This window comes from Alligator mississippiensis, chromosome 4 (assembly GCF_030867095.1).
Source record: "Alligator mississippiensis isolate rAllMis1 chromosome 4, rAllMis1, whole genome shotgun sequence".
In the NCBI taxonomy this organism is placed as follows: domain Eukaryota; kingdom Metazoa; phylum Chordata; order Crocodylia; family Alligatoridae; genus Alligator; species Alligator mississippiensis.
In genome coordinates, this window is record NC_081827.1 from 39376120 (window position 1) to 39398928 (window position 22809).

Here is a 22809-nt window from a genome sequence, read left to right on the forward strand (position 1 = left end):
AGTAAGGGGTGAGGGGGCTTGGAGGAGGGGGAAGGAGACAATGGGGGGGACCCCCGATGGCCCCGCCCACTCTCCCAGCCCCCTGACCCCTGCCCTGGCTGGCCCCTCCCCCGCTCCAGTCCCCCCCCCCCCCGAGGCCCCCAACCCCTGTCCTGGCTGGCCCCTCAACCCCCCCTTTGAGGCTCTTGAACCCTGCCCTGGCCGGCCCTTCCCCCCAACCCCACCGAGGCCCCTCCCCCCAAACCCCCTTGATCCCTGCTCCCCTATGCCATAGTTTAAAAAAAACCCAGCACTTACCTGCAGCTCCGACTGCCATCTGCCTGACTGGGGCCCTGCCCGCACACTGCCAGGCAGGCTGACAGCCCCAGCCCGGGCCCTTCTGCCCCTCCGCTGCCCTGTGCTGCCCAGGGGGCTCTGCCAGGAGGCCCTGGAGCCCCCCCCCCACCCCTGCTTCTAAGGTAAACAGAGGCTTTTTTTTTTCCTTATTTTTTGTTCTTTTTCTGGGGGGGGGTTAAGTGATGGTGCCTGGGGTTGTGGGGGTAGCCTTGAGGGTCTGGGGGAATGGGGGGTGGGGCTGGGTGGGGCAGCCATTGGGGGGCTGCAGGTGGCGGATGGGGCCAGGTGAGGCAGCAATCGGGGGGCTGGGATGGGGCATGTGGGCCTTGGAGGGAGGGTCCATTGGGGAGCCATAGCCCTTGCGTGGGGGCCAAATCCCCTGTTGGGGCAGCCATAGCCCTTGTGGGGGCTGAACCCCTGCTGGGGGGCTGAAGCCCTTGTGTGGGGACCGAACCCTTTTTTGGGGTCCGAATCCCCTGTTGGGGGGGCCAAACCCCTTGTGTAGGGGTCATTGCCCTGTGGGAGGGCAGCAAAATATGTATTCATGAATTCATGAAAGATGTATTTAGAGTTCACTTTATTATTATGATAAGAGACTTGCTTTAACACTGTAAGATATATCAATAAAACATTGTCCAACTGATCACTGTCTCTGTCTCGCTCTCTCTTTATAGTGGTCTTTTGTTTTACTTGTGGAGGAACATGGATTTGGGGGTATTTTACAGAGAGACTTTGGGATTTTTTTAATCAGGGATTTTTCAGTTTTCCAAAAGGGAACACCAGAATTCCTGCTAGGGAGGCTAGTGGCAGGACCTGCCTGCTCAGAGCTTGCACCTTGGACCCAGCCGGCTGTGGCTGACCGCCTGGCCAAATGGGGCCAGGAGGACATGCTTTGATAGTTCAAAGCAGGCCACCACACTGGGAACATCTTCCAGGGAATAGCTGCCCAGATGGCCAGACAGGAGACACACATGGCAGAAGTGCCACACAGAGGCCAACCCTGCAACCACAGTCCACTGGCAACTGACCCAGAGGTGCAGATGCCTCTACTGGCTGTGCAGTCCCCATCTGGGTCTGCCAGATGCGCAACAGGTCACAGCCAGGCAGCATGCCCAACTGCCAGACTGCTGCAGTGGGTAAAGGGTACAGAGAACTCTCAGAGCTGCTTCAGTAATCCAGCTGGCACAAGGGGTAATGTCCCCAGGTACCAATTGGCCGGGCCCCAGAAGCTCCTGAGAGTGAATAGCCCTGAGCTACTTGCCAGGGCGGCTTTTTATACTGCTGAGGCCAGGACAGGGCAGCTTTTTATACTGCTGGGGACAGCACAGGTGCTGGCCCCAGGCTCTAGCTCCCCCTGGCTGCAGATCTGGGAGGAGCCAAACAGGGTTATTTTGGCCCAAGTGGCACAATTTGCTCCACACCAAAGTGTATGTCTGAGCACATGTGCTGAAGCAAAAAGCCCTAGCTCAAATTTGCACCGCTTCTATTTGACCTGCTGCAAGTGCAACAGGCACTTAGGCTCCCACACAAGGGGTTCAGCTCCCAGACAAGGGGTTCAGCCCCTCAACAGGGGACTCAGCCCCCACACAAGGGATACAGGCCCCCAACAGGGGCCAAATGGCCCCCACAGGGGCTACCACCCCCCTGCAAGGCCCACATGCCCCACTCCAGCTCCCTGATTGCTGCCCTGCCTGGTCCCATCCCCCACCAGCTGCTGCGGCCCCCCCCAATGGCTGTGCCACCCAGCCCCACCCCCTGCTTCCCCAGACCCCCAAATGGCTGCCCCACCCAGCCTCACCCCCCAGGTTGCACCCCCAGGCCCCCATGGCTAGCCCCACAACCGCAGGCATTGTCACTTTAAAAAAAACTCAGAAAAAGAACAGAAAAAACATTGGAAAAGAAAAGCCTCTGCTTACCTTAGAAGTGGCGGGGGGGGGGGGCTTCAGGGCCTCCTGGCAAAGCCCCCCCAGGCAGCACAGGACAGAGGAGGGGCAGGAGGGCCCAGGCTGGGGCTGCTGGGGCTGCCAGCCTACCCCGCAGTGTGCGGGCAGGGCCCCTGTCAGCCAGACAGCAGCTCCAGCTGCCAGTAAGTGCTGGGGGGGGGGGTTTGTTGCTTTTTTTTTTTTTAAAGTATGGAGTGCAGCAGGCAGGGATCCTGGTGGCTTGGGGGGATTGGGCTGGCCAGGGTAGGGGTCAGAGGCTTCGGGGGCTGCTGGGGGGGAAGGGCCAGCCGCGGCAGGGGTTGGGGGCCTGGGGGGGGGAGGGGCTGGCAAGCAGAAGAGCAGACCGCAGCAGGGGTCAGGAGCTTTGGCGGGGCTGGTAGGGGGAAGGGCCGGCCATGGCAGGGGTTGGGGGGCTAGGGGAGTCGGTGGGGCCGTTGGGGGTCCCCCCCATTGTCCCCTCCCTCCTCCTCCAGCCCCCGCCCCCTCACCCCTTACTCACCAGCACCAGAGCCCTGGTGCTGAAACATACGACCTGGCCAGCCATGTGTTTCAGCACCAGCGCAAGGGACCAACCGTAGAGCCACTCTGGCAGCCAGAGAGTCTCCATGGAGGACCCAGCCTCTGGTTTCCTTGATTAAACTTCAATTTTTTTAGGCCCCTGGATATCCAGGGGTCTAATTTTCTCTCCGAGCTGCAAACTTGCAGTGCGGGGAACATTTTTTTGTTCCCACACGTGCCTGTTGCCCTGCCTCAAAGGGGTTTGAGGTGGGGCAAGACGCATGTGCACGCTTGTCTGGACACACCCTATGAGAGCAACATGGGAACACAACAATAGGCATGCAAAGGACTACGAGCCAGAGAGTGGTGCTCTGCATGCCCTAGGCACATGCCAAACAACAGATACAGGCTGCTCACACATTCCAATGATGTCCCTCACTCTTGGTAAGGTTGAGCATGGAAGGCAGGATTTGCGCCAATATAATTAAGATGTATAGAATGTCTATACCGTGCAACCTTAATAGCTTGCCTTCATTACAAAGCACTTTCTAAATCTGAGAGTGTTTCAGCACTGGAACCTAGAGTTTGTGAGATCTCTCACTGGAAGGTTTAAAGGGCAAATTAGACAAACACTTGGCTGGAATGGTTGAAACATGGATGATCCTTCCTTCATACAGGAGACTGGACTAGATCAATATTTCTCAACCTTTTTTGTACCAGGATCCATTTGTAAACAGCCATGGCCATTCCCAAACCAGTAAATAGTTTAAGTAGAAAACAGCCCCTGGACCTGCTGGTGCCCCTCACTCCCAACCTGCTGCCCCCTGCCCCAGACAGCAAGACTCATTGCTGCCACTGCCAGGACTGCACACCAGCTGCATGAGGGGTAGTGGATGGAAGTTGGGAGCCATGCTGCCCTCATCTCCTCCTGCCACCAGCCATTTGGATGCTGGGCTGCAGCTCTACCCCACTTCCATGGCCCAGCCACTGCTGCCATTTTTCTCAGGACGCCTGCACTGCCTGCCATGCCACCTATTTTCCAGGATAAAGCCTTGGCCTGAGGAAAGTGGCAGCAGTGGCCAGGGCTTGGCAGCAGGGTAGAGCCGCAGCCCAGCATGCAAGTGGCTGGCAATATAAGTCCATTACTCCTCACACTGCTGGCAGCACAGCTGGCATAGGAATTCTGGTGACAGCAGCAATGAGTCTCACTGCCCTGCTCTGCCCTCCCGTACCTGGTTCCTGTCTTCTAGGCTGCAGAGGTGGCTTCTGCCTCTGATAGGCTGTAGCCCTGTGCCTGCTGTAAGTGCACAAATCTGGGGCGGGGGGGAGTCATGTGCCCCCCCCGCCATCCCAACATGTCTCCTGTGCCCCCCCACCATCCATGCAATGCATTATCTATGCACCCCCCCCCCCCACCAGCCTCAGACTTACCTTCATGGAGCTGCAGGAGTTACTCTCCACACTGCCCAGCTGCCACGTGCATGTGTGCACACGCACATGCATGTGGCACCCCCTGACTGATCGTCCTCTTCCCACTCCCCGCAAGCTGCCTTTTGCATGCTGGAACTCTGCCAGCCTGCAAGGGGAAACCTGCATTTCCCACATTTTTCTCCTTTAAAAGAGAATCCATTTTTAAAGTTTGTTTGTGATCTTTTCATATATTTTTGCAACCCACTTTTGGCTCACAACTCACAGGTTGAGAAATGTTGAACTAAATGACCTCAGGAGCTCTCTGAATGACCTGTCTCACAGTACAAAGCACTACTATTTCAAATACCTGAGGGGCTCTAAAAGGCTGTCCGCACAGCCCTCCCTCTCAGGCTCCAGGGCTGCAAAGGGTTGGGCTTTCCCTTTCTCTCTCAGAAAATTCTACAAAGGTACACAGGTGTTAACAACAAAGGAAACTATGGGACAGTCAGTCTTACCTTGGTCCTGGGTAAGCTTTTTGAGAGAATTATCCTGGCACATGTCCACAAGGGGCCAGCAGGAGAGATTATGCTTAGGGGCAACCAACATGGGTTCATTAGAGGCAGGTCCTGTCAGACCAACCTGGTGGCCTTCTATGACCAGGTCACAAGATCCTTAGATGCAGGGGTAGGAGTGGATGTAGTCTTTATGGACTTTAGGAAGGCCTTGAACACTGTCTCTCACCCTATTCTCATTAAAAAAGTAGGGGACTGTGGCATCAACACCTACATAGTCAAATGGGTCACTAGAGCCAGAGTCCAGTTGGCTGGAGGGCCGCACCCAGAGAGTGGTGGTGGATGGGTCATTTTCGACCTGGAGGGATGTGGGCAATGGGGTCCCCCAGGGCTCGGTCCTCAGGCCTGCACTGTTCAACATCTTCATCAGTGACTTGGAAGAGGGTGTAAAAAGCACCCTGTTCAAATTCGCAGATAACACTAAGATGTGGGGAGAAGTAGACATGCTAGAAGGGAGGAATAGGCTGCAAATCAGACCTAGACAGGTTACAGGGGTAGACAGATGAGAACAGGATGGGTTTCAACACTGACAAGTGCAAGGTGCTGCACCTGGGGAGGAAGAACCAGCAGCATACCTACAGGCTGGGGAACTCCCTTCTCGTCAGTGCAGAGGCAGAAAAGGATCGTGGAGTCATTACTGATGCCAAAATGAACATGGGCCGACAGTATGGGGACGCGGTCAGGAAGGCCAACCGCACCTTGTCATGCATCCACAGATGCATCTCAAGCAGGTCCAAGGAGGTGATCCTCCCCCTCTATGCAACACTGGTCAGGCCGCAGTTGGAGTACTGCATCCAGTTCTGGGCATCACACTTCAGGAAGGATGTGGACAACATGGAGAGGGTCCAGAGAAGGGCCACTCGCATGATCAGGGGGCAGGCCCTATGAGGAGAGGCTAAGGGACCTGAACCTGTTCAGCCTCCACAAGAGAAGGCCGAGGGGGGATCCAGTGGCTGTTTACAAACTAGTCAGGGGGGACCAGCAGGTATTGGGGAAGTCCCTGTTTCCCCAAGTGCTACCAGGAGTGAGAAGAAATAAAGGTCACAAGCTGGCAGAGGGTAGATTCAGGCTAGATATCAGGAGGCACTACTTCACAGTCAGGGCGGCTAGGATCTGGAACCAACTTCCAAGCGAAGTGGTGCTGGCTCCTACCTTGGGGGTCTTTAAGAGGAGGCTGGATGAACACCTTGCCGGGGTCGTTTGACCCCAGTACTCTTTCCTGCCATGGCAGGGGGTTGGACTTGATGATCTGCTCAGGTCCCTTCTGACCCTACCAACTATTAAACTATGAGAACAGTGTTATTTTATTTTTCTTGGGCCTCTAAAAACATGTTTCAGCTTCACAGGCATGTTTTCAATTTACCAACTATTTTCTTTAAAAAAAAAAAAAAAAAATAGAAAAAAGAAAACCCTAACATTTGAAAAGCTTAAAGAAAAAAATGTAGACCAATGGAAAATGTTTGTATTGATCAACTTGTTCTATTCAGTCCCTGTCCTGCTCCCAACCCCACATAACCAATCCACATGGTTTCAGGCATCACCCTTATTCATTTCTTAGTTATTTTCACTTCCCTGTTACGCAACAGGATTTAAGAAAGTTTGATGGGGCATCACATGAAATGAGAGACAGACACTGATAGTTTTACAGCATGTGGTTGTATTCTTAACTGTTAAGTATAAATATTAACATTAACATTATACAAAGCAAAAACAGTTCGCTTAAATTCACTGCGTTAACAAAATACTTTCCTTTAGGACTGTATTTCCATGTAAGAGTTTTAAATACCTGAAAAATAAAGACCTGATCCTCCTCTAACTGAAGTCAGTTGGGATTTTCCCATTGACTGTAATGGGAGCAGAATCCAGCAGCCCAGAGAGAAAGTGTGCATTGTTGCTTTAACTTTCAAATTATTTAACAAAGCTGCTAAATTTATTTTCTGACAAAGTGGGAAAAAGAAACCAGGAAAGATACATCTAAGTCCAAGGAATACAACACAAAATACTGAATTTGGTTATCAAAGAAACTTGGGATTCCTGAAATTCAGGAAGATCAGCCTGTCCAGGGCAGGATTTTCCCAAATAAAGACATCAGAAGGACATCAGAAAGGTTTCAGAAAATAAAGAAAGGCACAGTTCTGTAGAGATAAATTATATTTAACAATGTTTAAAATAAATCCCCTCCAGTCCATATTTCCCAGCAATTTGTGCTTATAGCTTGAATGGGAGGATCAGAAATGTGCAAATCTTAAAATACCCATACTAATGCATTTGAGGTACCAAAGCTGCCCACTTCTGGCATATTAAAGAAACAATTCATTTAACAAGAAAATGTGAACTGGATTTCCTACCCACAACAGATCTTGCTATTTTTGACACCCTGGAAGAGAGAGAATGCATAATACTCCTTCATTTGAAGTTGTTAAAAAAAAAAAAATAAAGAAAAAACATATTGTTGGCTGTATGTGCAAAGCCTTTCACTTATGAAATAATTCCACTGAAGGTGATGGGAATTCTTTGCATGAGAGACGATGACATATTTGAGCAAAGATTTCCAATTATAAGGTACCATTAAGGTGCTATTGAAAAGGCTGCTAAGGATCTTGAAAGAGTTCTGCTCGATTCACTCAACTCCAACATCAGTGCCAGGGTTGGGTGCTCTTCATTCCAGTGGATGAACTAAAGAAAGAGAGAAAAGATTGTCCTTTTTTTTTTTTTTCATTTGAAGCAGTCTGTTGCAAAAATCTATCATTAGGTCCTGTAACATTCCCAGTCATTCATCAATAATTTCAGGACTTTGTTTTACTCTTACACTCCAAGTAATGCATAAGCGTCCAAATGAAAACCAAAACAAACAAACAGAAAAAAAAGACCTAAAAAAATTAAATCTTTATACTTGGCTCAATGTGAAGAAGGCTGTACCCTCTCAGCTCAAGGGACATCTTTTCAAGTTAAAGCACAGTGAGAAGATGTTCTTAAGTAAGATGGACTTATTTTTCCGAGCTTGAAGCGCCTGCTCTCTGCTTCCCCCTGGCAGTACAGGGGCCCGAGGGGCTGCTCCAGAACTTCCCTCCAAGCTCCCTGCAAAGGAGTTCACTTTCTCTCACTCTTTTCTTTTGTGTTGTCCTATCCTTTCTCCAGCAGCAGGTTCCAGCTAGTTTTAACACCATCTTGTTGTACTGAGGTGCAGGCAACGGGGGAGGAATAAGTGGTTGCAACAGGGAATAGTGCTTCTTTAATGACAGTAAGAGCCAGGGCTTGTTTCTGGGTGTAGTGAGATCTACAACACTAGCTTTTTATGCACCTACCAAAAGAGATGTTACAAAGCCTGCACAGCCATTATCTCTGCTCTGTGGACAGATGGCCACTGATACATCTTCAGGACTAATAGTGAAGATAGCTACTGATATATCTTTCACAAACACTCTTTAAAAAGAATCACATGCTATGCATTGAAAAGGATTGTCAAGTACCTGCACTTCATGAGATGTGCTGGACTTCTGCCTTCATGTGTCCTTTGATGAAAAACTAAGAAAGAAATCATAAATACAGGATACCATTTTTATATATTTATGTTCACAGTAACTGAATGGGATACTTAATTTATTCAGGACTGATACTTTTTAACAATTTAAATAATATCAGAAAATGTAATGATGATTCCAAACTCATGTTACCAATAGGAAAATGTAATTAACTATCTGTCTTAAAACATTATTTGCCTTGGAAAAAGAGAGGAACCATCTTGAATACTATCTAAATGCCCTTTGTATATGCAGGTTTGCAATCATTTGATCCTGGAGTGTCAGACAGTAAAGTACATTGAAAGTAACTTTAGTGTTGTTTGGAGAGGACTGATGCAGCATAACACTTTTACAGTTGTATATGACAAGCATATTTTATAAAGGCATATGTGATAAATTGACCATATAATTATATAAAAAGAACTATTTTCTTAATCCCAAGTAACCCAAGCCAGAATAAACTATGAAAAATCTTGAACAAATACCGTTTTCACAGTATTTAGATTCAGGAAAGGTGAGAAATTCATATCAATAATATGAAACGTCTTTGAAACATAGTACCATATCTGTAATCTAGCAATAACAGGAGCAACAATAATGAGGGAAGAATAAAGTGTCTCCCTTGAGTACAGTCAAGTATTTTTATGGTTTGCACCTCTTCAAATCTCCAGCAGTGCATATTCTGACCATTACAGCTATTTCCCCCATTTAGAGAAATTATTTAGATGAAATACAGAGAAAGTCTTGTTTCACTTAATTTTTATCTTGAAATGAAAATGCTGAAGGGCAGAGTCTGATACCTGCATTCATGTTCTTACTCTACATATTTTGTACAGTTTTATTTGTACTTTGCAAACACATAGCCCTCTTTCATTCCTTTCAGTACAAAGCAGTACCAAAATGTCTAAATAAAAAGTATGTGAGAATTTGCCTTTCACCTTGTGCAATACCATGGCAGCCCTGATCATCTCAGATGTTCCAGTTAACAGTGCCTTGGTTTAAGAAGAAAGGAGCTAGCAGGAGAACATTGTCAACCAGAGGCCATGAATTTTGCCATATGACTCCTCTCCCTTGTTCCCTCAGAACCCAGATTTAGCAGCCCTTGGGCTGCGCTGAAAAACTTGTGCACCTTCCTACTGTTCTATCCAGAGGAATGAGTGGCTCTTTGGAATTAGGAGCCAATGAGTCTGAGGGGAGATAAATAGGACAGAGTTTCTTCCAGAGTCAATGAAAGATTTTCACAATATATGAGTATTGCTAATTTGTTTTTTAAATGTTGTACAAACCAAAATCTCAGAAGTATGTGGCCTGGTCTCTAATTAATAGTCTCTTGTCCCTATGTGGATTTGTACCTGTCAAAAATTTATGTCCAAGAACAGTCAGAATAGTTGCAAGTAATAGAATTATTGCTGTCAGAGATATAACCTTTAAGGAGTTTTCATCTTCATCTCGATTCCGTGAAGATAATGCTGGGGGGAAACAACATATTTGTTGTTATGGAAAATGCATATTTAAGCAAAAAAAGTCATCACCGTAACTCTGTCCATTAGAACTGTACCATTTTCCTGTCAACCCAAAAATGAATTCGTGATGACTTCAAACAATAATTAAGATCAGAAATGACCATACTGTGTTAAAATATGCTCCCTCTAATAAAATTCCCCCATCTCAGACACTGACAACCACCAGAAGGAGAGGTAAGAACTCTTTAGCAGGGATATACTGGATAATATGCTCGCAATATAGGATCTCAGAAATGTAGGCATTAGTTTAAACCCTGAAGCATGAGGTTGATATCCCTCCATAAACTGTTTTTTTATACTTTTGGGATGTTTTTGATATGTATATACATTTCCAGTTCTTCAGTTTTTATTCCTTGAATACCTTGCCTCAGAACCTTCAGCAGCAGTGAATACCATAGTTTAATCACACACAGGAAAAAAAGTCCTTTCATGAGTTTTAAATTTTTCACCTTTTCATTTAATTGGAAGTCCCTTCATAATAGTTCTCATGTTAAAAAACAAAGGGATAAATTTGCCCTATGTACATTCTCTGGGAATTGTGCAGCTAAAGTTGTATTTCCAAAAGGCTTTATGTTTCTCCATCTGCTTTAACCAGTTCATATAAGCAGTCTATATGTTAAGCCATCAATAACTCTTTTCTTGTGGCTGGACTTGCTTTGCCAATAAATAAATATGGGATGGACAGAGTCTAGGCAGAGCTCTCCATTTAGGGCCGGTCCACCTCCCTGCCACGTCTCACAATCCTGCTACGAAGTACATTCTACCCACTCACTCTTGGTCCCCACAAAGTCCTGCACATGAGGCAATGTCTTGACCTGATGGAACTCAAACCTTCATGTCCCACCTCCCATGAGAAAATCCTGAATACTTGGGCCCCTGGGAAGCTAAGATATAACACTCATGAGGCCAGAAGGAGAATAAGAAATTATAACTCTAACCTAATGAGGATAGTCCTCTGGAAGCAGGAAATCTGCCCTGTGGCCCCTGCTAACAGAATTAATTCTGGTTTGTAATCAATGACTGCCTAATGCAAAATGCATGAGCAGTCCTGACAGCAGGAGCAGTAGTGAAAGGCCCTGCAGACTGTCAATCTCTGAAACAGAGGCTTCTGATTTTGTTGGCAAATTCCTCTCCACTATTTCAATTCTTCATTTTGACATTCATAGATTCATAGATGTTCGGGGTGGAAGGGACCTCAGTAGACCAACTCAAACTACTGCCCCCACCTGACCTCCCTCAATGAATTTATAGGCAGTCACAAGATCACCTCTCAGCCTTCTCTTGCAGAGCCTAAAGAGATCCAGGGCCCTCAATTTCTCCTTGTAGGGCTTTGCCTGCTGGCCCCTAACTAGACGAGTGGCCCTTCTCTGAACCCTCTCAAGGTTGTCCACATCCCGCTTGAAGTGCAGCACCCAAAACTGGATGCAATACTCCACCTGTGGCCTGACCAATGCAATGCCACATACAGGGGAAGTATCACCTCCCTCAACCTGTTAGTCATGCACCTGCTAATGCATAATAAAGTGCAGTTAGCTTTACTGATCACTTCATCACACTTACAACTCATGTTCATCTTGGAGCCAACAATAACTCCGAGATCCTTTCCACTGCTGTGCTGCTGAGAAGGTCCTCCCCCAGCCTGTAAGTGTGCTGGTGATTCCTCCTTTCTAAGGTACAGCACTTTGCTCTTGTCTTTGCTGAACTGCATCCTATTCTGTTCTGCCCACTTTTCCAACCTGTCCAGATCCGCCTGGATTCATTCCCTACCCTCTACTGTGTTAACTTTATCCCATAATTTAGTATCATCTGCAAATTTGGACAGAGTGCTTTCCACAGCCTCATCCAAGTCACTGATGAAGACACTGAACAGCACAGGTCCAAGAACCAAGCCTTGTGGGACTTCATTGCTCACATCTTTCCAGGTCATTACCAACCCATCCACCACCACTCTCTGGGTGCATCCCATTAGCCAATTTGCCACTCACCTGACCATGTAATGATCTACATCACAGCACCTCAGTTTATTTATGAGAATAGGATGAGATACTGTATTGAAGGCCTTCTTAAAATCCAAGTACATGAACATTAATAGTACGTACCACACTGGATATCACAGATCTGTAGTGGAACAGAATAATCTACATCTGTCCTCCAGGCCTTGTAAAAGGAAAGGAAGAAAGGTTATTTCTGTTTTGACAATATTGTAAATGACCATTTATTTTAACAAAATAAACATCAGTTGGTTAATTTACTGGATTTTCTGTATATATATATATTTTAAACCCTGGTTTAAGCCTGGTTTAAAATAAAGTCATATGGAGAATTCTGGTCTGGCTTATATTTGTGTCAGTGGTAATTAGTTTGGGATTTATAAAGGATAGAGCTGGTCAGGATATTTTAGAATGATTTCCTGACAGAAATTGACTTTTGCACAGTTTTGCCAATTTTTTTTAATTTTGTTTTCCATTGGGAGAATCAAAATGATGCTTCTTGCCAAAAAGACTCTAATTAACTTCATTTTCTTGCTGTCATTCTCTGCCTAAAAGAGGAAGGAAAAATTAACGAAAGCCTTTCAGGCTGGCTGCTGGAGACTGAGAGCACTCCAGGTCTCGCCCCTCAGGTGCTACCTCTTGCCTGGAACACTCGCTTCCTGGGCAAAATCAAACCTCGGAGCCTCATATTCAATTTCGATTTGTGTTAGTAAAATTCAGCTGCACAAATAATTCACAAAAAATACCAGAAAATACTTCCTAGTTCTGTTTGCAAGAATTACAAGTTTAACCTGTAACTGCATACTTACTGTGCAGCATGCCCCTTGTTTATATGGCATGTTTATGCCTATTTTTTCAAATATATTCTGCTATGCTCCTAGTTTTGGGTACATTTATCTGTTATTCACAGAGTCCTTGTGATGAATCCTTTAACTAGGAAAAATCATATGCAGGGATTGATTAATTTAATAGTAGTTTGCCCTTAATATCCCAGTTTGCCACCTACAAATCCAAGAGATAAAGGAGAATGGCCTTTGTTTTAAATAATTCATGCCAGCTCAGCAGGAGGTGGAGGCAGGTTATTCAAACTATAAAGCAATGCTCTTTGCATTATTTATTTGAATTAAGCCGCAACTGTGCCCAGGTCAGATCTGGCTCAGAAGTGGCAGCCAAAGCACTGCCTGCTGTTTTTTATTTCCCCGCCAACTTGTTTGTTTAGTGCTAAGTATGTGTCAAAATCAAACAACCTACCTGAATGCAAACCTTTGAGCTGCATATTTCACCCGGAATATTGATAGATGTGGAATCCGAGCCACCCTGGCAGGAACAAAATGGAAAGCTGTTAATTCCATATCTGGGAAGCAATGAAAATGCACTGACTCTTCCCAGGTATTTGCCTTTGTCACTAATATTATGTAATTTACTGCTTTAATACACGTGGCCTAGTCTTTCGTTCAAGCAGGGGAGGACGTGTGCACAATGCTACTGTAACAGCTCCACTATTCAAGGTGGGGGGCCAGGAGAGGGGACGGAAGGAGATTTGGGAAACCTGTGAAGAGGGCTCTTATCCCAGCACATTGCGTAACTAAGCAGCATGCCTTGATGCTCAAGGTGAATTTAACAGTGGATCAAGAGAGGGGATTGTGAATGATTCTTCTTCTATTTTCCCTAAAGTCCAGAAGGGCCAGATGCCAGGCAAGGGAGAAAAGAGCCCAGGCATTACAGATGGAAGGCTACAGCAGCAGCACACAATGACTCCACTTCCACAATCACATCTTCGGTGCACTGGAAGGGAATGTCCCCCACACTGCAGCTCTTGCAGACCTCCTCATCACAGAGCCAGCTATTGAGGCTGTGCTCCAGGAACAGGATTACCCAGCGGGCAAAGTTATCCTAAAAGATTGTTCTGCCATTTAAAATTTGGTGGTTTATGGCTTCTGTTCAAAAAAGTACATTAATCAGACCTGTGCTTAATCAGGCAATTACAACTACAAACTCTGTCCTCAATTAGACAAAACTCCTGTTGAAGTCAGGAATAAATTAAATGAATGTGACCTTAACCACTGTATTGCTGCACAGATGTTATTATTTAAACTATGAACAATTGTTTAGGGAAACAATGGCTCAGGGTTAAGTCATCTTGAAACTCTAGTGGAAACTGTGCATAATCTTCCAATTTATTCCATAATCTTGTAATTTATGTGGGCTATCATCATATCCAAGCTAAAAAGAACATAACAGTCCTATACCTTAGGCGTAATAAAGGTAATGGACATTTCTAAACATTTTGCACTATCTGTCCATGACCTAATATTACTTAATTATTCCTTCTATTTAGTTGTCTAAACACCCTGAAGACTAACGAGTCTGGATTGTGTAGTTCTTCAGACAAAAACCCATTGAAGTCAAGTGGCATCCAGCACACAGTAATTCTTCCACTTTATACACCTGAGGCTTTTGTATTCCCTCAGTGACAATGCTACTGAGCTCAAATAAACAGAAAGATAGATCAGAAACAAAAAATAATATGTTCAGAGAACACTACTGAGGTTGCAAGTGTATGAATATTAGGAAATATCAGATTTACAGTTGCCTGCCCCACTTTAATTCTGCCCACTTATGGATCCATGCCATGCTCTAAATAAGGCAGGAGTCCTGAAGAAAAAATTGTACAGTATGTAGTCATGCACTTAAAATCTGTATGCTAATATATATGCACCTAACTGAGTGGAGAGCACAGATACCATCTTTACCAAAAACCTCAAAGGAAGATGACCCACTGTGTGCCCCTGAAGTAGCATGAATCTGATACAGGCAGTTATAATCTTGGACTTAACTACATTAATGATCTATTGAGGAAATACATATCTGTATATATGTTACATCCCCAAAACAATGTTAACAAGCATTAAGGTTGCTAACCATTCCAAAGTCTTTTTTCACTGACATGACTCATTTCACTTCAGTACAGTTATAAGCTCAAAATTAATGTAAGACAGAAATATGTACATGCATGGGTTTTGCAAATGTGTTCAGGCAGCACAGCCATAGATGGCACAATGAACAAATCAGATTAAATATGATAAGGCTGCCTTATTAACAGGAACAGCTAAGAAATAAAATCTACAAACCAAAGAAACTGAATAGTGTGTCCCAACAGATTCACAGGAAGACAGCTGCATCTGGTTACACACCAACACTGATAATTGTGCCTTGGTTTGTGATGTGAAAGAGACCTGTATCTGTTCTTCTCTTCCAGCAATTCTCATTTTCCATACTAAAATAAGAGGAGAACAACTGTTACTTTTATACCTACTCATATACATAAGAATAAGTTATTGTTTTACAACACTAGGGCACTAGATTCCATACTATTTTTAAAATAAAACTGTATATCAGTTCAAATGTTATCAACTATCATACCAATAACTACCTTGATTTTACCAGGTTATTTTTTATTTTGACAATGTTTAATTTACTAGGAAGTTTACAACTGGTGTAGAGCACTGTTGAACAGCACTGATACAATTCACAGGATAAAAGAACATGATTATTTTACTAAAAAGGAAGCTTTACTTACTGGAAAGGGAGTAGTTATGGGACTTATTTAATTAAAAATGTAATGGAATTATGATTTAATTTAAACAAATCAGGTATTTACCTGGGAATTTTCCATGAGCAAATGGGCATCTAATCCATGAACCCTGCTTGGTGGTAAACTGCAAGTAAAGAAATTGGTTAGAAAAACAGAATTTTGCTAGTTGAATTTGTGGCTACAGAGACAACTAGATAGTCACCAACAGCATTTATAGACATGCTCTGGGAGGTGGGGAGCACTTGAATTAGTGAGCCACGCTAATTAAAAGCACCCAGGCATCTCGTGTATCAGCGTCCGTCCCCATGCTGAAAAATAGCTGCAGGGAACTTTGAACTAAAGCTCATCAAACAAGCTTTAGTTTAAAGCACGCCTGCTGCCATTTTTCAGTGCAGGGACACTGATATACATGATGCTGGATGGAGTTAATTTCCACTCTCCAAGCAGACTCAGTTAGTCCAGTGGGCGGATGAGAATCTGATGGTGTTCAACGCCGATAAATGCAAGGTTCTCCACCTTGGGGGAAAAAAACCCCACAGCATCCTTATAGGCTCGGCAGTGCTATGTTGGCTAGCACTATGGAAGAAAGACTTGGGGGTCATCATTGACCACAAGATGAACATGAGCCTGCAATGCGATGCTGCGGCTAGTAAAGCAACCAAAACGCTGGCTTGCATTCATAGATGCTTCTCAAGCAAATCCCGGGACGTCATTCTCCCCCTGTACTCGGCCTTAGTGAGGCCGCAGCTGGAGTACTGCGTCCAGTTTTGGGTTCCACAATTCAAAAAGGATGTGGAGAAGCTTGAGAGAGTCCAGAGAAGAGCCACGTGCATGATCAGAGGTCAGGGAAGCAGACCCTACGATGACAGGCTGAGAGCCCTGGGGCTCTTTAGCCTGAAAAAGCGCAGGCTCAGGGGTGATCTGATGGCCACCTACAAGTTTATCAGGGGTGACCACCAGTATCTGGGGGAATGTTTGTTCACCAGAGCGCCCCAAGGGATGACGAGGCCGAATGGTCACAAACTACTACAAGATCGTTTCAGGCTGGACATAAGGAAGAATTTCTTTACTGTCCGAGCCCCCAAGGTCTGGAACAGCCTGCCATCGGAGGTGGTTCAAGCGCCTTCATTGAACACCTTCAAGATGAAACTGGATGCTTATCTTGCTGGGATCCTATGACCCCAGCTGACTTCCTGCCCTTTGGGCAGGGGGCTGGACTCGATGATCTTCCGAGGTCCCTTCCAGCCCTAATGTCTATGAAATCTATGAAATCAAGCCTGCTCTGGTGCACTGGATTTACAGCACATCAGAGCAGCCTTGCTGCATGTCTATAGGAACCCCCTATTACAAAATGCAACAAAGGAACTATCCACAATTTCCCTACTACTCCAAGCTCTGAAACACACTCAGACCTCAATTCTGCAAACATTTACATTTTGGGCTTAATTTTCTACATCTATACAGTCTCACTATGTTAAATCATTTCCATTGTTTAATAGCATAAAATAACAATAATCAAGAGCCAACTGCTAACCTTCATTGGACATTTTGCCTGAATAAGGGCAGCAAGATTTGATCCAATAAAATGCAACACAAATACCACTTGCTATTTTCAAGGCATTTAACATGCATCAGTGTTCCCATCATGGAGCCCTAATATGTTCCATTATGCATGGAAAATTTACATTTTCATATTAAGTTAAAGGTGAGTATAAAGTACAATAGCCAACCTTAATTATACCATAGTTATATCTACCCAGCACACCAAAGGGCTACAAAGGCATTGCAAGTTCACTGAGTGCCCAGAGTGTAGAAGGAACAGGGGGAATAGGGGTGAGGGCAGCATGGGAGAAGGTAAGGGAAGACTTACTTGTCCAGGTGCTGCCCAGATCCTAAAGTCCCATTCACTCCCCCCTCACCAATACATACATATTAAGAGCAAGGGTGTGCCTGCTCTTGGAGAGGCTCCTTGGGGGCAAGAGCACCATTCTGCTTGCCCCAGTCACCCCCACCCCGACCCCCGATACAATGCTTGGTGTGGTTCTGCCCTGCCCAGCTCCTATGGCCGGGCATTGGTAGTAAAGGGCTTCCCCTGCCACAGCAAAGAGTCCCAGCAGGGGAATGAGGTGGGGGGGAAGTTCTGGCACCCATCATAGTCAACATCTGGGGCAGGTGCCCCACTCAACCTGCCATAGGTATGCTAGCTGCAGAGGTACCCAATTTAGAGCTAGCTCAGGTATTGGAAATTGCAATGAGAAAACTGTGTGTGGCCACATGGCTTGTGGTACCTGAGTTAGCTTATTCAGACCAGCCATGGGCACTGTGTTGTGCCATGTAAACATGTAACAACTGTGGACACTGTTATTCAAAAATGTAAGTGCCCAGACATGAAGTTAATCAGCTATTCTGAATAGCTATTGCTGAGTAACCCCCTATGCATACAAGTCTTTTACTTACAATTGAGCGCTTGCAGTACTAGGACTGATTCTCCTCTCTGTCATAAAGCTTTTACATAGATTGATGTCAACTGATTTCCACAGAGTTACTCCCTAATTTAACTAATGTAAGATAATCCTTATGCCCTGAAGGCTTGGTTTGCCACTCTCAGGTACCTTATACCTGAACAAAGTTGGTACAGAATACCACCTGAGCAGAATCACAAAGCTGCAAACCAGTTGTGCCCAGGAGTACATGGAACAGTGGAAACATCAGTCCCAGAATGTTTATTCAGTGTTAGCGGCTGTAGTGAGTCTTAAATAGAAAAAAGCATGGTAAATGAATAGCTATATCTGGTTCTTGAATTTCCTTTATTATGAAAACCCAATCCTGAGCAGTCTTGTGCCATCCACTTTAAAGACCATTAGGACAAAAGGGCAAATATGATCCCATGTTAGCTCTATCATTTTAAATGCCTTCCCTAACACAGCCTCCTCTTATGCTAACATTTTGAATTTCCTTCATTTCTATTTCCTTTTTGTCAATTAGTTGAGAAAAAGTATTCATCCTAAAGCTTGCTGGCAGTTCATTTTTTGTAGCTGATACTCAGAAAGGAAGGTGAATGGACATAAATGGAATCTACAAGAAAATTAATCCATTTACCTTCATGCAAAGTCCTGGATGGCTGTCCACACGAGAATATCTTATGTGCTTGAAGAAGGAAGGTTCAGAATTAGTAAGCTTTAAAACCCAGGATCCACAGAAAGAACAAACCTATGAACTGAGTACATTTTGTAAAACTAATTCATTGGGCAAGAAATAGAGAACATCTGCCTTTTAAACAACATCTCAATTATTAAATCACAGAAAGAGTAGTAATACTAAGAATAGGCCAATTCATTATTCCATATTCTAGCTACTTATGTTAAGCGTTAGATTTAGGCTAGAGCCATTGATCTCACAATCCTAAAATAACTACATAATACTCACATTTTCTGGAACTGTATATGATGAGTTTGGGAGATCCACACATTGGTAATTAGACTTCATTAACCTGCATAGGCTAACTCTGACTTGCACAGGACAGGCTTGTTCCCAGGCTAATGTTTGTGTGGCTGAATTATACATAATGTTATCCCATAGTGCCTTGGTATCTAGGTATAAACAGTAGAATTATTATTCAGGGTAAATAGAGTGAAGCTCAACAATCCAGAAACTATTCAACTATCAATCCATTTGGTCTTAATTGCTGAATCCCTATCCTATTTTTGTTGTTATTTCCTTCCATGCAAACTGGGTTCAATTGGGATGGCAATGTTTTACATCCACTTTGTAACTGGGTGTTTATACAAAAGGGCCTGGTACTAGAGAATCAGATATAATGTGTATTTTTATCTATACTATATCATATACATCTATATACATTCAAGCTAGTAAATAAAAGCAGAGGGATCCTAATAATAACCAGAGCTTCATGAACAATTCACAACAAATATCTTGTTCTGTATAAATAGTATCTTTTCCATTCCATGAATACCAAAGCTGACTATGATTTCAAATTTATTCAACATTATGTTGGGATTTTTGGTTCTGTATAGATGGCAAACTGTGTCCTGAGTAAATTTTAAATACCTATTGCTGAAAACTGGAGCTGTTTTGCTTAATAGTGATTACTCAATCTAGGTGTCTTGAATTGGTTTTGTTCCTCATAAAATTAGGATGGAAAATTTCCAGTGTGCAAACTTAAAATACACTTCAACTTGGAAGTTTACATTTATCTGATACCAGATAACAACATGGAACTACATGTTGGCAAATCATGTGCAAGTAAAACTCGGTTACTTGAACATTTACAAGTGAACACAAATAATACCCATCCTGGAGGGAAATGCAATTTTGTTGAAGAGCCCCACAAAAGGGGAGAATAGAAGTGAGAAACAAACTACAATGCCAATGAGGCACTAAAAGGTTTGTGGTGCACACAGCTGAGTGTTGAAATGACCTGCCACAAAACACTTTGTTTTCTGATCAGAATCTTTCCAACCTCACCATTTTGCAATTTTTGGGGTATTTTGAGTCTTTGATTTGGGATGGAAAATGTGTCAAAAGACTGAAACTACTGACAGAGCAAGAATACTTTTTTTTTTTAATCAATGCCGTGCAACAATTGAGTGTCTAATAAAAGGTAATATTTAGAGAAGAAATAATAAGGCTGCCAAACGTCTTCATTCAACAACTTCCGTAACTTCACACAGTTTTTATTAATGATGCTACATAAGGAAGGGCAGAGAATCTGATAAAATAAGTATAAGGATTAAAACATTGCAGCATCTCATGTATATAGCATTCCACGTTTAAAAATAGCCATGAACTTTCATTTCTATCTGGGAGAACTTTATCTTTTCTCCTATGCCTGAAGAAGTGCTTGTGCCCAAAAGCTTGCAATTAAAGAATTATTTTTTTTGCAAAAATCTAGTTGGTCTAATAAAAGATATCACCTCTACCATGAGTTCTGATTCAATTACACCACTTTACTTGACCCCTGCAAGTGATCATCCTCAACCATGAGGGTTCATCAACAATGAAGAGGCTGCTTCAAGCCAGGGTTAACTCTGTGGTGTGCTACCTAGCTTGTTGTAGGGTAACTTCAGTCTGCTCCACAGAAATTAAATGAACAATTTGCAGTCCTCCAGCATCCCAAGATTTATTGCTCCCAGGTCTCTCCCCCCAACCAGTGCAGGGATAGAACCTAGGTGTCCTACCTCCTAGCCACACCCCTGCTCACCAACCCTAAAGTGGCAACTCAGAGTGGTCCAGGCAAGAAACAGTATTAACCTTTAATGTGTGATTGTTAACAGCATGTTCTACCTTTAACACCATTCCAAAAGAATTAGTATGGTTTAAATGTAATGTACAACTTCACCCATACAGATTGGCAGTGTGGCTGACAGCCAGACCGGTAGTGACAGTAGCTGTATCCTTGCACCCCAAGTAAGTCAGCAGCAGTTAGGACTTGTGCCCCACTCACCCACTCCTAGTTCCACCACTGACTTATTACTTTTCAGGGAAATTGTAATGCGTCTTTATAGTGTGATTCCACTCAGTAGGATGACAGTGAAAAGACAGTACCTCTATGCTCCACATATGCTCTCCTATTCACATGCAATTTCTGACATCAACTAACTTCAGCCACAAACTAGGTATCTAAAACCTTTTTTTTCTTACACCTGTCAATCCTGTGGATCTAACAAGGATAAGGGAGAGTTTCTATTCTCTACACAACTGTTAGTTAAATTCCAATTATATAACCAACAAAACTACATTAAGTTGTACCTCTGCAAATTACACCAATGACGTATGAGCCAGAAAGGATTGTCTGACCTCATATCTCAGGTTAAGTTTATGGGACTGTCAGTTGAAAAAACTATCTGAAGCTTACAACAAATTTGCTTAATCCTCAAGGAGCCCTGGAACCTACCAATGCTAATCTACCGATACTTTTCACTCCACAGCCCCATGCTACTGTTTAAAGAGTTCTGAGATGACTGGGATGGAAAAGTGACACACTAGTGTTTAGAAAAAATAAAGATTCTGCATTCACTTTTCCAGCCTGGCTTAATACAAAGGTATAGGTTGTAGCTGTTATTTGCAGCCTCAAGGGAAAATCAAACTCTAAAAACTGTATTCACATAGAACCTGTTTTATAAAGGGCATCCTCCTTGCCTTTTCCTTTAGTCATGTCACACACAGCTGCTGTAAAAGTGATTGTGATGTCACAAATGCTAGTTTCAGCCACAACAGAATAAATCAGGACTCAAAAGGGCTAATTAGAAAGGCGCTTGCCTCTATTTTAATATAGATATATCAGCCCAGCTATAGCATGAAAGAAATTCCAAAGAGAGCACACATGTCAGTTTAATAGTGTTTGGATAAACTATTATTGGTTGCCATTTCTAATTGCCTGCATGGTTTTTTAAAAAATAAATTCTAGAATCCCTTATTGAATCTTTTTGCCAAGGCCTGAGGCGAAAGGATGGCTTAGTGACATGGGTTGAATTAGAGTGACCATATTATTTTGAAGGACATCTGGGATGGGAGACAACACACACACACCACCCCCCTGTCCACACACAAACACACACACCCACACACACTACAAGAAAAGGCAGGAATCCCAAAGCACTATATAAGCTGTACCTGCAGGAAGGAGCTGCTGGTACTGCAGGGAGTGAGGTGGGTGGAGGCTGAGCCCTAATGAAGCTCCCAGGGCCACCGGGCTATGCCCAGAAAGCAGCCGTACACTGCAGCAACCCACAGAGACCCGGCCTCCCCCTGCAGCACTGGAGCAGAATACAGGGCACTCACCCAAAGGTGGATGATGTCTCAGAGGCATGTGAACTGCTAGAGAGCAGCAGAGCAGGGTCAGGGGCAAGTGGTAGTGTGGGCAGCTGGGTGGAGCCCTGGAGGGACCAAGCCCAGGGCATTCCCTTCAGGGACCTTGGTCCCTCCATTGCTCAGCCATCCCAGCTGCTTGCAGCCCCACTTGCAGGAGTATGTGCCTGCCACCTACAGCTGCTGCTTGAGGCTCTGGCAGGGAAGCTGGCTAGTAACTCTGCTTTGACATGATTGCCCTCAAGGCACCCATCCAGGATCTGGCCCTAGTGGCCCATCCTGGCCCTGAGCTGCAGCAGGTTGCCAATGGGTCACAGGATCTCCCCTATGAAGGAGTGGGTTGTGCACAAACTGGGACTGGCAGGGCCAGGGCTGCCCTGGGATGTGCTACATGGGGACAGAAATGGCCAGTGCCTGCAGGCTTGGGGACACCCACTGCCCTGCTCTAAAGGTCGCTCCACACAGACACAGCTCTGGGCTGGGGCCGGGGACCGTGGGGGGTGGCTGATCCCAGGCAGGGCTGGCAGGGGCTCCTCAGCACCCAGGGAGGGCAGGAGCCACACACACAGACACACACACACACACACACACA

At 44.7% G+C, this 22809-nt stretch overlaps 1 protein-coding gene across 1 annotated transcript in view; it reads right to left on the minus strand.

Annotated features, from left to right (window-relative positions):
* Positions 1 to 6396: 6396 nt before the first annotated feature.
* Positions 6397 to 22809, minus strand: part of IL17REL (interleukin 17 receptor E like) — a 71940-nt gene continuing 55527 nt past the window's right edge. The window contains exons 10-18 of the mRNA XM_019491597.2: positions 18816 to 18979; positions 18489 to 18536; positions 15456 to 15513; positions 14926 to 15071; positions 13046 to 13111; positions 11903 to 11960; positions 9633 to 9749; positions 8230 to 8284; positions 6397 to 7435 (exon numbers count right to left, since the gene is read on the minus strand). Of these exons, the coding sequence (XP_019347142.1) occupies positions 7396 to 7435; positions 8230 to 8284; positions 9633 to 9749; positions 11903 to 11960; positions 13046 to 13111; positions 14926 to 15071; positions 15456 to 15513; positions 18489 to 18536; positions 18816 to 18979 (752 nt within the window). The 3' untranslated portion in view covers positions 6397 to 7395. The remainder of the gene's footprint in view (positions 7436 to 8229; positions 8285 to 9632; positions 9750 to 11902; positions 11961 to 13045; positions 13112 to 14925; positions 15072 to 15455; positions 15514 to 18488; positions 18537 to 18815; positions 18980 to 22809) is intronic.